General features: G+C 42.6%; 1 protein-coding gene and 1 non-coding gene across 6 annotated transcripts in view; one reads left to right on the top strand and one right to left on the bottom strand.

Moving 5' to 3' along the window:
* The window catches only part of FAM114A1 (family with sequence similarity 114 member A1), a 70,442-nt gene continuing 52,382 nt past the window's right edge, over positions 1-18,060 (top strand). For 2 of the 5 annotated variants that reach the window (XM_045475023.1, XM_045475019.1), the window contains exons 1-2: positions 1-98; positions 10,462-10,814. In XM_045475023.1, coding sequence (XP_045330979.1) covers positions 10,470-10,814 — 345 coding nt within the window. In that variant the 5' untranslated portion in view covers positions 1-98; positions 10,462-10,469. Of the gene's footprint in view, positions 99-7,111; positions 7,199-9,913; positions 9,980-10,461; positions 10,815-18,060 lie in introns of those variants that run through there. The other 3 variants (XM_045475020.1, XM_045475021.1, XM_045475018.1) reach the window with 3 other exon arrangements.
* On the bottom strand, positions 8,194-8,299 carry LOC123596558. Its single transcript, XR_006711733.1, has one exon. It is a non-coding gene; the product is annotated as a U6 spliceosomal RNA (small nuclear RNA).

The raw sequence follows: 18,060 nt of genomic DNA, 5'->3' as shown, positions 1-18,060 counted from the left end.
CCTCCCGGCCCGCCCTCCGGCCGCGTCCCCGCCGGCCCTGCCGACGTGGCGGGGCGGGACCCGCCCGGCGCTCCCGCGCGCACTCGGCCGCCGGAGCGGTAAGAGCCCCGGGCACCCTCTCCCCTTCCCCTTCCCCGGGAGGGCGGGGGAGTGCGAGGACAGCCGCATCTGGGTGGTGGGGAGACCCTGCCGTCTCTCCTTGTCCTGGTCCCCAAATTCTGCCCTCCCCTTTAGTGGGAAGCCATCGACAGGGACTTGGCACCGCGCGCGGGACCCGGGAGGACCGGACTTGGGGGGTGAAGGTCTGGGGAGGCGCGGGAGGCGCGGCCGAGGGCCCTGTGTGGGTGCGGGCGTGTGAGTGTGTGTGTGTGAGTGTGTGTCGCTCCGGGTCCACGCTCATGCACACACCCACACGCCCGCACTCGGGGTCTGCCCCCTCGGCCGGCCTGAACCTCCGCGGAGACTGCCTTGTGTTCTCAAAGTATCCGGTCGCGGCACCAAGCAAGTCTGAAAAAGTTTCTCCAGTGCCCCAGGTCCGAGTCAGAGGAGGCTGCAGGATCCCTGCCGCCAGGGGCACAGAGGGAGCAGCTCCCCATAAGGCAAAGTCCTCCATCCCGGGGTTCGCCTGTCCTTGGCCCCGGAAAACCGAGCTCTGGCCTTGACCTCCCAGCCAACTTCAGCATCTCTCTTCCTTCAGCTTCACATGCTCTTCCACCCCAGCCAACACCCTAAGCTAGTGCTACCTGGATTCACATCCCCCAGGCGGAGCCTATCCCCTGCACCCCGCCCCTCCCCAGCCCCCCACGCGCTCACTCACTGATCTTCCACCATGGAATCTGGTGAGTATTTCCAGCCATCTCAGATCTGGCACCTGAACTTCACCGTCCTTTCCTAGAGTAGGAAGGCATCTCTGTCTGGGCTAAAAGCAGTATCTGTGCCCCATTCATCCCATCAATTCCCATCCTGAGAATTAGAGTTACAAGCAGGTGGCTTCTAAAATCAGTCTCTCTTGAACTCCAATTGGAGATAACTAAGGAGACAGCCTGTCTGTTCAGAGGCCTCTTTCTGTCCTCTTTTCCTCCTAGTGCCCCTTTCTGACCTCACCCATATTCATTCCCAGTTCTCTCTGTCCTTTCCTCCCTCAGAACCTGAGCTCAGGAAAAAATCTGCTAACTGCTTACTTACATTGTAAGCTTTGAGCGAAGGAATGAAACTTCCAGGGTGGTATTTGAAGCACAAGAGAGCCAGTGCAGAAGGAATTTGAGGGTGAATGGGGGCCTTCTAGAAAATCAGAGATTCAGTTCATATAGGTAGCCCTTTATTTAGAAGTCCAGCATATATCAAATATTCTTCCTTAATCAATATCAAACAATGTATTTCAATTCCGTAAACATCTGAGGGTTAGAAACCAAGCTAAGTGCTTGCTGGTCACAGTCCTGGAGGAGGAAATGACCCAGAAACAAATACTCCTTATAAATGCCAAAGAAATTAGTGCAAAGTATCACTGTCTCTCTCACACACACACACACACACACATACAGCATGGAAGAGGGAGCAATTAGTTTTTTGGAAAGAGTGGGGCAAATTAAGGAAAATTTCAGGGTAAGAAATACACTAGACATGGAGAGACAAATAGGAGTTTGCAAAGCAGTTGAAGGTAGGGCAGCCCAGGCAGAGGAACCAGATAGGCAAAGGCAAGGATGTGGGAATGTTTACAGGCTTGTTGGTAATGATGGGAAGTCTGGTGAGGCGAGTGTAGGGTGTATTAAGAGTTACAAGAGGTGGAGAGATGGGAGCTGAATTATGAAGGCTCACAGATATCATGCAAAGGTGTTTAAACCTAATGGTTTTTAAACGAGAGCAAATAGGTCCCATCTGTGTTTCAGAAAAATACGTAGGAGACAGGTGGAGGCTAGACCAGAGGAAAAAGAGGCTGGGGCTCGGGCCCACCGCTTGTTAAGCTTCATAGGTGGAGAACTCTTATAAGCTGATTAACCTCTCATCCAGAGGTTTTTTGTTCCTGCTCCTTCACTGACCAGCCCCTTTAAAAATTTTTTTTTAACTTTTTTTTTTAATTTTTTGAGAGAGAAAGACAGAGTGTGAGCAGGGGAAGGGCAGAGAGAGAGGGAGACACAGAATCCAAAGCAAGCTCCACGCTCTGAATTGTCAGCACAGAGCCCGATGCGGGGCTCGAAATCACGAACTGTGAGATCATGACCTGAGCCGAAGTCGGATGCTTAACTGACTGAGCCACCCAGGCACCCCAGCCCCTTTATAAAATTGGGGGCAGTGATTTTACAGTCTCTCCTGTTACCAAACTCATATCTTGCCAAATGAGACCATTTAAAAAAATCTATCCCCTGCACTATTATTTCATAAAATGAAAGACATTTTAATACCAAGGAAAGCATGCAGGCTAAACTTGCAAGATGAAGGCAGTCCTTTAATTTAATAAATTTAGATTGACAAAAAAACTTGCTATCTTGTCCTCATTTTTCTCTATCGTCAGGAACTGGTCCCAGTCCTGCAGGTTTTGGTGTTCGGGAACCAAGTATCCAGGTCATTTTGTCCAGTTTGTCTAAGAGCAGGAAGTGAGGAAGCCCACCGAGAGTGCGTTGTGTACCCACAAAGAGAGGGTGGGGCCAGGGCATGCTCTTTCCACCTCAGAATACTGTCTCTCTCTCCCCCCACTATTCCTCCATGCTGCCTCCTGGCCCAGCCACACATTCATCCTGATTATCTAGAATTCCTTCCTGATACTGGGCATTTGCACATACTCTGATCCTATCATGCCTGAGTAACCATAGCAAAACCATTTTCAAGGTTCTCCCTTGCACAAGGTCAGTCTATTTCAGGCACATCTTTCCCTTATTGGATGTGCCGTTTTTTGTCATCATTTACCCATTTCATGTTAGCTGAAGTTGTTTCCTGGACCTTCATTGACCAGGAATAAAATGAAAACAGATTATTCATTTTCTGAAGGATAGTAGTCATGGCTTCCGCTTTAAACTTATTTTTGGAGCCTATGATGTTGCTGCTCCAATACCTAGCATAGTTCTGGGAGCGTTTTAGGTGATGAATGAATTTACTCATGAAAAACTAACTTATTCCCAGCCCACAAAGGCTCCTTTATATGCCACTCTTCCTCTCCTTGAAGTGTTCTAAAGAAGCCTCCTTGTTTCTCTGGGTTCAGTTTCGCTAGCATCAAAGCCACAAGACATGGCTGCAGTGATCAATGTTCCAAACCATAAATCAGGAGAGATTTATAAGTCTGATTGCTTCTGGGGCCCCCAGGCCGACATGGGGACTGTCCCTAGGCCACATGGGGACAGTGTGTATCACAGCTGTGGTCCTGGTGCACTCTGACAGTCACTGTGCAGACACAGCTTTCTATTTAAAACACAACAGTTTCTAATGGCCTCAGATAAGAGGGCACAGTGTTAAAACTGATTTCATCTCTCCTATTATAACACCCAGAGTAGACAAAGGTCTATCAGAACAAACAAATGAAAACAATTTTTGGTTTTGGTTTTGGTTTAGAGAAAATACAGACCTGTAACAGGCAGAAGTCAATATAGATTAAAGATACATACAATTAGAAGTTAAAGGGTGCCTGGGTAGCTCAGTCAGTTAAGCATCTGACTCTCGATTTCAGCTTGGATCATGATCTCTCGGTTCATAAGTTTGAGCCCTGCATTGGCTCTGTGCTCAGAGTGGGGAGCCTGCTTGGGATTCTCTTTCTTCCTCTCTGCCCCTCCCCTGCTTACACATGCTCGCTCACTCACTCTCTCTCTCTCTGTCTCTCTCTGTCTCAAAATAAATAAACATTAAAAAAAGAAGTTAAAGTAGGGTAAATATTATGGTGACCATTTTGACTCTCTAAACAGATGTAAAAATACTGTGTTTTTGAAACTTGTAAGTTGTCCATAAATATTTTAACCAAATGGGTTAAACCATTTAACCAGTATGGGTTCAATACCTTATAGCTAATTTGGGGCATTTCTGAAGGAATGGCTTCCTGTAGCTGGTGGAATGCAGAGCAGCTCCAGGGAAGAGAGGTTTCTGTCTCTGCAGTTTTTCTACAATTGACCTAAGGCAATGTGGCCATCAGCTTGTTCTGAGAAGCTTGATGAAGTCCAAGCTCTCTGACCTTTAAGGCCTCTGGCATGGACTGCTCTACAGGCAGGACTCGGCTAACCCAGTCAGGTTTTTGGGTTCTCCCGAAAAGCATAACTAGAAGATCTCTCTCTCAAAGACCACTAAACTGCTGAACCCAATAGAATCTTACGCCCTGGTAATAGAAGGGCGGATTGCACCTGAATGTTATTATTTGCCAGTCCACATATCTCAGGCATCTTCTGTTTCACGGGTGAAAAATGGCTTCTAATATCCCTTGTGCTAATTAGCACATCCTGGGGTTCTGATTAAAGGGGATGATGGTTAAACCGTCTCTAGAAGTGGACACCCAATTACAGATTTTGAATGCTAACTAAAGTCTTCTGGAGAGGACATTCCTGAATAGGGCACTTCGGTGTTAACCAGCCACCCCTAGGCTGTAAATTGCAGCAAACCTGCATGCATGTCACACGATATATGCAGAAGTATTTTAGAGTACGTTACGAACAGCACTGCAACACATTTAGGGCAAAGCAGAATCAACAACAACAACAAAAAACGCTTTTTATTTGCCCATGAACGTTTATTATAGCCAGGTTTATCCTTATGTCCCTGTTTATAGAAAAGTGAAATAGTTTGGAGTGCCTTAATAATCCAGATTAATAATAAGGATTTTCAAATTACCTTACAAAGAAATGAAAATATCAGACAGTGTCTATGGCCAGCTATTGATGAATAAAAAATGGGAACAAAAGTGATGTTGAAGAATCATTTATTCACAGGGCCATTCTCCTAATGCACCTAGGACCCAGGCAAGGATAGGACAAATTAAAACAAAAATTTCTAGATCATGGAAACCAAGCAATGTTCTACACCATGGGTCAGCAAACATTTTTGTAAAAGGCCAGATAGTAAATATTTTAGGCTTTGCGACTTTATGGGCCATATGGTCTCAGCTACTCAACTCAGCTGTTGTAGTGCTAGAGAAGCCACAGACAGTACGTAAACAAATGAACTTACTGTGTCCCCATAAAATTTGATTTACCAGAACAGGTGGAGGGCACAATCTGGCCAGCAGGCTATAGTTTGCCAACCCCCAGCCCTAACCCAGTCCTGACTCTGAGATTTTCAAGATTTTATTTGTTTACAAAAGGACAGCAGCTTTTCAAGTACCATCACTCAGTTCTGCCTTCCTCCCACGAGCCACAGCAACTGCCTTTTCTGGGCAGTGGCCTTGTTTCATTCTTTACTATTTCAACTAGGCATTGGCCTAGTCATTGACACACTATCTCCAACCTTAAATATCCTAAACTTTATATACCAGCTAAAGGGAAGTATGCATTTTTTTTTTCTTTGCTATTCCCACCTATAGACTTGTTTATAGGAGTGTTATTACTGAATCCAAGGATTTTTATTTAAAAGGAGACCTTCTAGGGGCATCTGGGTGGCTCAGTTGGTTAAGTGTCTGATTCTTGATTTTGGCTCAGATCATGATCTCGTGGTTCGTGGGTTCCAGCCCAGTGGTGAAGCTCCATGTTGGTGGTGCAGAGCCTGCTTGGGATTCTGTCTCTCTCTTTGCCCCTCACTTGCTTGCACTGTTTCTAAAAATAAATAAATAAACTTTAGAAAAATAAAAGAAAACATTCTAACTTCGTTAACCTGGAGGTTAAGGAACAAAAGAAAGACGATATGGATCATTTGGAACCATTAGCTGTAAGATAGCTCTTGAGTAGTAAATGGGGTAAAGGCGTTTTCTGTTTGCTTTCATTTCAAATTACATTTAAAAAAACTTTAGGGGCGTGTGGGTGGCTCAGTCGGTTGAGCATCCGACTTCCGGCTCAGGTCATGATCTCATGGGTGAGTTCGAGCCCCGCGTCAGGCTCTGTGCGGAGCCTGGAGCCTGCTTTGGATTCTGTGTCTCCCTCTCTCTCTGCCATTAACCCATTCTCACTCTGTCTCTGTCTCTCTCAAAAATAAATAAACATTAAAAAAATTTGTTTTAAATAGTAATAAAAAATATAAATAAATAAAAAAATTTTAATTCCAATATTGTTAACATCCAGAGTTATATTAGTTTCAGGTATACAATATAGTGATTCAACAATTCCATACATCACTGGTGCTCATCATGGCAAGTGCCCTCCTTAATCCCTATCACCTTTTTAACCCATCCCCCATCCACCTCCCTTCTGGTATCATCAGTTCTCTAGAGTCTGTTTCTTGGTTTGTCTCTCTCACTCTCTTTTTTTCTTTGCTTGTTTGGTTTGTTTCCTAAATTCCACATGTGAGTGAAATCACACAGTATTTGTCTTTATCTGACTGACTTATTTCTCTTAGCATCATACTCTGTAGCTCTATCCAGGTAGTTGTTGCAAGTGACAAGATTTCATTCTTTTTGGGGGGTTGAGTTATGTAAGTATATATATGCCACATCTTCTTTATCCATAAATCTACTGATGGACACTTGGACTGCTTTCTTGGTTTGGCTATTGTAAATAATGCTGCTATAAACATAGGGGTACACCTTCAATCTAGTTATCGTACTACTGGGTATTTGCCCCCAAAATACAAAAACACAAATTCAAATTACATTTTAATCTCAAGCCTCTGAAAATATTCATCAAACAACACACATGTTTGTTGAGCTTCCCACTAGGTTCAAACAACCATGTTAAGTGCTGCATAAAATCTGAAAACAAAACACGGGAGCTCCTTGTGTTCATAGAATTTACAATATACTGTGATAGGAAAACACTCAAGTGACTCTAAAGCAAAGGCAAGTATAACAGTCCAAGGTGAGGTAGATGCAAAGCACTCTGGCAGTTCAGAGGAAGAAAAATTATATCCAGTTGGGAAGAACAAAGAATGGAGGCAGTACTTATCTTAACTGGGTCTTGAATGTGTTAAGACAACGTATTGAACCAACAGCCACATGAGGGTCTTTTGTGAATGTCAGGCATTGCATGGATACTTACATTGTCTTGGTCCAGATTTTGGAAGGGAATGGTGGGAGATACGCACAGTGGGAACAGAGTACAGAGGTGCTTGGATGCCAGCTGAAGCTTCTCACCTCCTCCCAATAGTAAGTGGGAAACCCCTAAGGATGATGAACAGGAGGGTGAGGGATGGGGAAGCGAAAGGGAGAGCGACAGTAGAGATCTGAGTCCAATGTTGAAGTCATCAACATGAACCATAATGAGACCCTGATCTAGAGTGGTGGCAGTGAATAGAAGTAAAAATAAAAGAAAAGGCATAAATAAAGGCTGAATAAAGAGCCACTAGGATTTGGGCACTGGGAGAGAAGAGGCTGGTGGCGCTGCAGTTGGGCTCTGACATGGTTCAAATCTCAAATATGTCACTGAAAGTGTGACTTCTGAGCCTCAGTTGCCTCATCTGTAAAATAGAGCTCATAATATCTAACTCACAGGAGAGAATACATGTAAGGAACCTAGACTTAATAGGCGCTCAATAATGATAGGTATCGATATTACATATTCTTGAGAGAGTGAAGGTTTAGTTAATGACAGCGCTGAGGTTTTAAGCCTAGGTTATTGAGAAAATCTGGGCACCATTAAAAGGAACACAAAAGTCAACAGTATTAACAGTAAGACCACAGGTTTCCTTTTGGATGGGAACAGTTGTCCAGCTGGCCATTAGAACTACTTATCCAGAAGTAGAATTTTTTTTTATGAATATAATTTGTTGTCACATTGGCTTCCATACAGCACCCAGTGCTCATCCCAACAAGTGCCTTCCTCAGTGTCCATTACCCACTTTCCCCTCTCCCCTACCCCCCCATCAACCCTCAGTTTGTTCTGTGTATTTAAGAGTCTCTTATGGTTTGCCTCTCTCCCTCTCTGTTTGTAACTATTTTCCCCCTTTCTTTCCCCCATGTCTTTCTGTTAAGTTTCTCAAGATCCACATGAGTGAAAACATATGCTATCTGTCCTTCTCTGACTGACTTATTTCACTCAGCATAATACCTTCCAGTTCCAGCCATGTTGCTGCAAATGGCAGGATTTCATTCTTTCTCATTGCTAAGTAGTGTCCCATTGTATATATGAACCACATCTTCTTAAAAATATGGAAGGTTCATGAATTTGCGTGTCACCCCTTTGCAGGGGCCGTCCTAATCTTCTCCGTATTGTTCCAATTTTAGTACATGTGCTGCCAAAGCAAGCACTAGAATTTTTTTTTTTTTATTAACAGCGTTATTAACATGTAACACTATAGGTTATATGTATTATATATATTCTTAATATATTGAGATATAATTCACCTACCACAAAATTCACTCAAAGGAATTTTGAAAGTTCAGTGGTCTTCATATATTCACACAGTTGTACGGCCATTACCACGATCTAATTTTAGAACATTTTCCTTGTGGACAAAAGAAATCCATACCCATTAGCAGTCATTCCCTCCTCGTTCCCCTTCCCTTCTGTCCCTGGAAGCCACTAAATTACTTTCCATCTCGATGGAATGAGGTAAATATTTGAAACTCAGTGTGTGAAACTGTGAGAAAGGAATGTGATTCACCAAGGGAGAGAATGTAGTACGAGAAAAGGTAACAGCCAGACAACCTTGGGGAATGGCTATGTGAGGGGACAAGAGGGCTACATGTGCACATGATCCTAAGCCCGTACCTCCATGTAGCCAGTATGTTAAGTGGTTTCTTACATACTGTGGCTTTCGTGACAACTTGAGGTTTGACCAATTGGTAAACACCGAGGTCGACAAAAATACTCACTGATTTGACTGAGACTTGACTTCTGGTATAGTGAGAACTCTGTGTTTTCATTTTAGCCTAAGAAAATTATCATCTTGGGGCAACTGGGTGGCTCAGTTGGTTGAGCGGCTCTTTTTTTTTTTTTTTTCACCGTTATTTTATTTTTTTATTTTTTAAATTTACATCCAAATTAGTTAGCATATAGTGCAACAATGATTTCAGGAGTAGATTCCTTAGTGCCCCTTACCCGTTTAGCCCATCCCCCCTCCCACGAGCGTCTGACTCTTGCTTTCAGCTTAGGTCATGATCCCAGGCTTGTGGGATTGAGCCCCATGTCAGGCCCCATGCTGAGCATGGAGCCTGCTTGAGATTCTCTCTATCTCTCCCTCTGCCCCTCTCCCCTGTCCTCTCTCTCTTTCTCTCTCTCTCAAATAAAAATGTGTTAATTTTTTTAAAAAATGAAAATTATCATCTTGAACTAGCCTTTTAGATCTGTACTGTCCAGTAAGGTAGCCACTAGCCACACATGCCTATGTAAAATATAAAATTAAATCATTTAAGAGTTCTGTTCTACATGATACACTAGCTTGCAAACTTGGTAAAGAGTTTTCTGCTTTGTAGGTAATTTCATAATAGTGGCATTCCTCATTTGACTTAATACCTTACTTCTTCCCCTTCCAATTCATCCTGTGTTTCCCTGTGTCAACTATTGTCCAGCAAAACCCAGGCCTTCACCAGCTGGTGTCCAACAAAGCACACTTATGTATATATGTTGCTTTCTCAATGTGAATCTCTGATGACATCGCAAAGCTAAATGTCAAGTCATTTTTGATCAGCTCTCAGGTATTTTCTATGCTTATTCTCATTATTGCTGTGATTGTAATTAATACAGTGATATTAAGTAATTTCACAGACACAGATAATACTCATAGTTCCATATACATATCCCTGCATACCAGGTACAAGATCCATGAAAGTTTAGAGATAGCATTGCACAGTCGCATTAGTTTCCTATTGCTGCTGTAACAAATTGCAACAAACTTAGTGGCTTATAACAACACAGATTTATTCTATTACAGTTCTGGAGGTCAGAAGTCCCAACCTGGTTTTCACTGGGCTAAAGTCAAGGTGTTGGTAAGCCTGGTTTCTTCTGGCATCTCTGAGGGGAGAAAGGTTTCCTTGACTTTTTCAGCTTCTGGTGGCTGCCCATATTTGGCCTGGCTCACAGCCCCTCCTTCGTCTTGATCACCCCAATCTCTGCTCCTGCTCTCTCCTCACCTTTTCCTCTCTGTATCCATATTTCCTTCTGCTTCTTTTGGAGGGCACTTATGGTTTTATTTAGGACCCATCCAAATAACCCAGGATAATCTCCATCGCAAGATCCTTAATTTAACCATATATGTGAAATCCCTTTTGCTGTGTAGGGTAACATTCACAAGGTCCAAGGAACAGGACATAGATACCTGTGGGGGCCATTATGCAGCCTACTCCAAGGTTATGTAAACTTTCTTATTGGTAGAAGAAAGTTTACTCCTACCAGATTTAATTATTGGGGGCTTTGAACAAAGTTTAGCAATTCCGATTAAAGCAGAAAGTATTTGTAATCATGTTGACAGATATTAAAATGTCTGACGATGCCGGTGACACCTCAGCCACTGGAGACAAAGCAGAAATTACCAAGATGCCCAATAGCAAGTTTTTACCCAAAGAGACAGAAGCACACTGTGATTCAGCTACAATTCCAAATGAGCCAACACCAGCTGATGCCACAGAAGATGGGCATGAAAATGCAACCATGCAGCGTGCAGAGACTGCAAACACCCAGCACCCTGAGCCCCAACACCCCAGTGCCACGCAGCATCCCCCCAATGGAGAAGTGACTGAGGATGCGCTTGCTGAATGCATTGACTCCGTCAGCCTCGAGGCGGAACCTGGATCTGAAATACCCCTGAAAGAGCAGAGTAATCCGGTAGGAGCGGTTCATCCGATTCGGTTCAACCTGGGTTCTTATTGACACCTCCCGTGGGCACAGATTTGTGCCAAGCTCCGTGGGTGGGGGTGGGGGATTCAGAATATACTATGGCATCACCTCTGTCATCAAAAGTGTGTTGGGTGGTGAGAAAAGGCATACATGAGAATAATTGGTCATTATGTTATTTGCATTTTGATAATTACAGTAATACTAATAACAGCCACCAATGACTGGACACATCATTATGCCAGGCACCCCACTAGCCACTTTCGGGTCAGGTAATTCACTCCATACGACAGTTCTTTGAGGTTTTGAGATGGATATTATTAACCTTAATTTATAGATGAGGCAATCAGGAGGCAGCTTAGTGAGATATTAAGCTACTTGGTAATAAATGGAAGAAATTGAAATATTGGACATAAAGAGTCCAAGTTATTAACAAGCCTGATTCCACCCTAAAGAAGTCAGTGTTTCTTTAATACCACTTAAATTTTAACACATATTTACAGATCTACTGTGGGATCTCAAACATTCAGATCACTATTTGATCATCAGCTATACCACCTTCCAAAGGACCGGAGGCAGAGCATGTTCATTGCCCCTTCCCTTCAGTGTCCACATCAGGGATTAAGATAGACCAGTGTCGGGGCGCCTGGGTGGCGCAGTCGGTTAAGCGTCTGACTTCAGCCAGGTCACGATCTCGCGGTCCGTGAGTTCGAGCCCCGCGTCAGGCTCTGGGCTGATGGCTCAGAGCCTGGAGCCTGTTTCCGATTCTGTGTCTCCCTCTCTCTCTGCCCCTCCCCCGTTCACGCTCTGTCTCTCTCTGTCCCAAAAATAAATAAACGTTGAAAAAAAAAAAAAAAATAGACCAGTGTCTCCAAATTGGTACCTTGTACAACATCAGTCTGACCAACGAGCTGGATTTTCTTGGCATTTTTACCTTCATCCACGTGGGGACTGGTGGGGATGGAAAGGCTCCCAGCATGAAAGAGGGAGGCAGGCCACTCCCCTCCAGTCCTGTGCTTTCCACAGTGATGGTACAGGATGGGGGGCGGGGGGAATAGTGGTTTTCCTCAACCAGACCCCAGCCCTGCTCATCTGAAGTATGCCACCAGAGACCACCTCCGTGTCTGTCCTTGAAGGGACACTACGACATGCAATGAAGGGGGGAAACTAAACAGAGAACCAGTGCTGGGCATTCCCTCTTGAATCTATCATTAACACTATTAACTTGAGCAAGATACCTAATTTCTCTGTGCCTCAGTTTTTCCCTCTATAAAATGAAGAAGTTGCACATGAAGAGCACTATGAGGTATACTTCTGACTAAGTATACACATGAGGTATACTTCTGACTAATATTTTGTGATTCTTTTATTCAATATCAGGCTTCTTGTGCCTCTGTTTCTTCAAAGGGTTTGACTTTTAGAACTGTTCTAAAATGAGATGGACTTCCTCAGGGAGGAGGGGGTTTCCCACATCTGGAGATGTTTAAACAAAAGCAAACAGTGGTTTTGTAGGGATGTCATGGAAGAGATCTGAGGACCAGCTGAGAGTTTTTATCAGATATGGTACACATACAAGGGAAATTGTGTTTGTGAGTTCCAAGAGTTCACAGACTTCAGAGAGCCTCCTAGACCAGAGGCTCTCAACTCTAGTTGAACATTTCAACCACTGGGAAATGTTTAAAAAAATGCTTGGGGCACCTAGGTGGCTCAGTAGGTTAAGCATCCAACTTCGGTTCAGGTCATGATCTCACAGTTTCTGAGTTTGAGCCTCGCGTTAGGCTCTGTGCTAACAGCTTGGAGTGTGGACCCTGCTTCAGATTCTGTGTCTCCCTCTCTCTCTGCCCCTCCCCCACTCGCACTTTGCCTCTCTCTCAAAAATAAATAAACATTTAAAAAATGCTGATGCCAGGGTCCGTATTAGTCTGGGTTCTCCAGAGGAATAGAGCCAATTGGATATATATTTAAAAATCCTATACCTATATATACCCATATGCCTGACTCTGGAGACTGTTTTCCCTGCACGCTTTCTATTGTGGGAAACGTTGGTTCTCAATTTTTATTATAAAATCAAATGTTAATAAGTATCTTTGTACATTATAAAACCATATTTTCTGCACCATTATGACCTGACATGACCTAAAGAAACTATACTAGCTCCACTAATTCAAAGTATATATGTTCCTACTGGATAGATTATACATTCCAATTTCAGACTTCTAATAATGATAACAAGACTGCTAATAAAACTAGTACAAAAAAAAGTCAGTATGCTCCTACCTATCCCCCTTCTTAATTTTTTGAGCACACTGCTTTTGCTTTTGAAAGCACTTTATAAACCTCCTTCATGCCACAGGGTTAGAGCCAATTAGTAGACAGGTATTGCCCTCCTTTCCCTACACGATACTGATAGTTTTCAAGGACTTGGAAAGGAGAGCATTTTTTCATAATGAAGCATCACAAAAGTATCTGGATGGAAGTGCAAATATTGGCGGCCGGGTTGGGCCTGTGGCTCTGGGTGTATGTGTTTGGCATTGCACCAGAAGCTCAGTGAAACCAAGATGTGGGAGGAATGCCCACCAGTATGTTTGTTCTAAGAAGGTAGAAAGCTGATATGGCTGGTGGGAGGGCCTTGAGGAAAGAGGGTATTTCTTCCACCAAGGTCATATATAAACCCCAGGTCATATATAAACCCTTCTAAGTAGGTGCAAATTTAGTCTCTTTCTAAGGATTACCCAGAGAGGGGGTGGGTGGTTCAACTATCTCTCTTGGTAACCTATCCTTTTAAATTAAAATTGGAAGTCACTTTTGTGTCTTGTCTTCAAGCATTGTTCATTTGCTATTTTATTGCCCTTGTTGGATACTTATTAAAAGAAATCCTTAGCAATGATGAAAACAACTATTTTTCTGTTGATCCAGAAGAGAGTTAATTTTGCAGAAAATCTTGAATCGAAAGTTCATTTACAAGTTGGCTGTTTGGATCTTGAACACAGGTCCCTTGAGGAATGGCGGGTCCAGTAGGAAAACACCCAAGAATAAAGCTGACTTGATCCCAGGCATATCTGAGCCTAAAAGAATCTCATTATCCCTTTAAACAGCTTCTATGGGAAAATAACACTTTTAACAGAAGAAAAAAAAAAAAAAAACCCTGGCAGAATAGCCTTTGAGAATGTATAAACCAGTATCTTCTAGGACACACTGGATTTCGCAAAAATATGCTCAGATGTGTATATATTTTTTCCTTAAGTGACTTGTATCTGCATAGTTATTTTGGGTCTGAGTCCCCTTAAAGTCCCCATTATTAGCTTCACCTTACAGTCCAGTGGCTGTAACCCGGCAGGTAGGGTGGTGTGACCAGGAGGGACAAAGAGAAGAGGAAGAAGCCAGTGGTTCTGCCAGCTGCTTAGCTGGCACCTCTGCTTTGAAGGACCACACCACTGACAGTTTGTGTACTCAGAAAAGACATCTCTGTCTTTGATGCTACTTCTTTTTCTCATCCATTCTGATGTACAGACTAGAGGTCACTGAGTTGAGACTTCCTGTGGGATCTACTCTACAACATCCATGAGTGATGATTCCCAGACTTACTTGAACATTGGAGATTAGACTAGACTCTCTAAGGCCTCTACCAGCCCCTTGACACCACGTGTTGTGCCTAGGAATCTGAGTGGTGCAACTATCTTCAGGATGCCTACAGTCTAGTTGGAGAAAGGAGTGTTGTATAAAAGTAATTATGGCATGTCTTATAGTACTAGATAGGACAGACACAAGGGAAGCCTTAGATGGGGCACTTAAATCGGTCTTCAGGAGGTGGGGATGTCTTCAGCCTCAATTTAGAGATGTTTTTCTTAAGTGCTAGTCAGGAGTGACATTTATTTCCAGAGATTTTCTGGGAAGTTATTAGATACTGGCCCATCAGCTCCTGTAAGATCCAATCTAGACCAAATTTCCCTAAGTTCTTAACACCAAGAAATGTTACCCAGAGTGGGGAAAAAAGTCATCTCTGCTGTTCAACACCAATACATAAGGCCAGTTATGAAAGTAAAGAATTCTAATGTTACCACTAAAGGTACTCGCGAAGGAAAACATAGACAACCACTGGTTAGTTTTCTCCCTAGGAAAGGAAAAACAGAATAGATTTTGAGCCATAAAATTGCTGTCAAGGGAAACAAAGAAGAGAGAACATAGACCAAGACACACAGATGGCAGATTTTTGCCACTTAAATAAGTAGAGTTTGCTTCTGTTTTTGTTGTTGTTGTCGTTGTTGTTTTCTTGTTTTGTTTTTGAGTATTTCCTCCTTGAAGACTACTCTACCTGATGGCACTCAGTTTTTGGCTTTGGTGGATGCTGGTGCCATTTGGCCGTAGAGGGCAGTACCTCCTAAATCTGGTGGTATATTGGAATAACCTGGGGAGCTTGTTAAAAATTCAGATTCCCTGGCTCTGCACTGAGATTCTTATTCAAAAGATCACAGTGGAAGCTAAGACTGTATTTTAGAAATGTTTTTTATTTGTTTGAGAAAGAAAAGGAGGAGCAGAGAGAGAATCCCAAGCAGGCTCTGCACTGTCAGCACAGAGACCCACACGGGGCTCAATTCCATGACTCTGGGATTATGACTTGAGCTGAAACCAAGAATCAGATGCTTAACTGAGCCACCCAGGCTCCCCAAGACTCTGTATTTTTAATAAGTTCCTCCAAATGATACTCTTGCAGTCTGTAGACCAGTGTTTGGGAACCACTAATACTAGGATATGGAAACAGCTAGTTGAAGAATCGGGTGAGATTGAGAAGATGGTGAGTTCAGTAGTGAACATGCCATGGGACATCCAAGTGAAGGTATTGTGTGGGCAGTTGGTTATAACAGCCTGGAGCCCGGGAGAGAAATTTTGAAGCCATTAATATTTGGATGTTATTTAAGAAATGGGAGTGGGTGAGATTGTCTAAGTGGTATATGTAAATAAAGAAACACAGAGGCCAAGGTCTTGGCCCTGGAAGTTTCCTGTCCCTGAGCCAACTTGGCTCTTAGATTCTTTTTGATATGTTATGGTAGCCAGTAAAGTAGTTGAGATAGCGAGAGTTACCTCTTGTCTTCACGATCTTACCATCACATTCTGTAAGGGAAATCAATCACAGATCTCATTGTACCACACTGACATTTTAAAATTGAACATTGGGGCGCCTGGGTGGCGCAGTCGGTTAAGCGTCCGACTTCAGCCAGGTCACGATCTCGCGGTCCGTGAGTTCGAGCCCCGCGTCAGGCTCTGGGCTGACGGCTCAGAGCCTGGAGCCTGTTTCCGATTCTGTGTCTCCCTCTCTCTCTGCCCCTCCCCCGTTCATGCTCTGTCTCTCTCTGTCCCAAAAATAAATAAACGTTGAAAAAAAATTTTTTTTAATTGAACATTAATTAATAAGAAAATTAAAAACAGATCATGAGAACTGTTTTCATGTAGACTTGAGAATGTCCCATCATTCTGTCGTTTCAGGTGCTTTGACCACCACCCTGAATGAGTTTCACTTAAGACAAATGCCTAGAATTCTAGAGGCAGGGTTTTCTTCCCTTAGAGCTGGCATCAAAAAAATAGAATTCCCTGATGTTCAGAGTTGGCTAAAACACCATTTAGCACAGGGCAAAAACCTTTCTTATGTGCTATTAATAAAAAGAGAGGCTCTAAAATAAATGTAACCATTTGTAAACCTTGAATACTTTTAATATCACCATGTAGAACCCCTTTCAGATATTCAGAATGCTATTTAATAAATAGTTCATCAGTTAAAACCCACTTCTGCAATTCAGTATGCTAATTAGCAAAGCATCAGCTGTTAATAAAGACACAGATAATGGAAATGCTCATTATATATGTCTCTGGAGTATGGCTTTCATGATTAGGATGCCAGCTGACCACTCTGAACTCCAGCATATTTTATTAGGATGTGGGAAGCACTTGGATTGTAACTTAATTAAGGCATTCCCCCTAATATCACAATATGCATTTGGTGACTTTCTAACATAAACTGAAATCATAAAAGATGGACCAAAAAAAGTAAGAGTCAGAAGATAGGGCATGGAAGCCATGAGTATAGAGCATTTTAAGAAGGTCAAAGTAGTTAAGCTTCAGATGCTAGTGAAAGGTCAAGAAATAAAATGACTGCAATGACTCCATGACTTTGGCCACAAGAAAGCCATTGTGGCATTGATGAGAATGGTTTCATGAAGCATGGTGGCTGTGGGAGAATACTGTGGCAGGTGGAGTAATGGAGGGGGGTAGATACAGCAGGTAGGCACTTTTTGTAAGAAGTGAAGAAGCAAGGTGTGGGGCAGAAACCAGATAAGTTTGAGACAAACTTTCTGTCCTTGTGATTTTCATTTGTAGGTTTGGAGACGGAGGAAGCACGTACATGGTTAAATATGGGAAGTAGCGGTAGAGAAAGGTTGAAAAGCCAGGAGAGAAGGGAAGACCAACCTGTCCAGGCCCAGCGGTGTTCATGTGGAGGTGATAATTTTAACTGAGAAGACATCACTTCCATAATGCTAGACGGGAAGGAAGTAATTGTGAGTGCAGGGTGCAGTTAGGTCGAATTTGTATTTAGATGGGTATTTGGTATAGGCCGGTGTGTATTTTGTGCATAAAAAGGACTACTCAGGCTTTTAATATAGTTTTAAACAATTAGTGTTCAATGTATTAAGGTTATAAATTCAAAAATGCAATTCTTCCTAGACTTTATGTTCGTCTCACGAATCTTATTCTATTTGGAAGCCTAGCAATATTGAACACTTTCAAGGGACTTTTGATGCATGGTTTGTCCTTTTTACCAACTTAAATATGTTCAAATATCTTTAAATTGTGTCTATACGAATTTAATGTATTCTGTTTTCCGTTTAAGTACCTCATTTATCTACTCAACAAAACCTTGCTGAGTGCACAGGAAGTGCTATAAATCTATTGAATAATGGGTTGGACCTAAAGACCTGTTAGATGCCAATACTATGCATCAACTTAGGAAGATTTCAACTTAAAATCATAAGTCTAATCATTCAATTATTCATTTTAAATTGTCTTTTTAAAGTTTCACTCTAATTTTTTAAACAATTGTGCAGAAAAGACCAAATATGCATAGAAATATTAATAGCATGACTTTGATGCTTTAAACCTTTCTATATTTAATTTTAAACATTCTCAGAGTTGAATGATGCATACTCACCAAGGAAAAAAATTACCTGGAAATAACAGAGGCCATTTT

The sequence above is a fragment of the Leopardus geoffroyi genome, chromosome B1 (assembly GCF_018350155.1).
Source record: "Leopardus geoffroyi isolate Oge1 chromosome B1, O.geoffroyi_Oge1_pat1.0, whole genome shotgun sequence".
Classification (NCBI taxonomy): domain Eukaryota; kingdom Metazoa; phylum Chordata; class Mammalia; order Carnivora; family Felidae; genus Leopardus; species Leopardus geoffroyi.
This window is presented reverse-complemented; position numbering and strand designations above follow the sequence as displayed.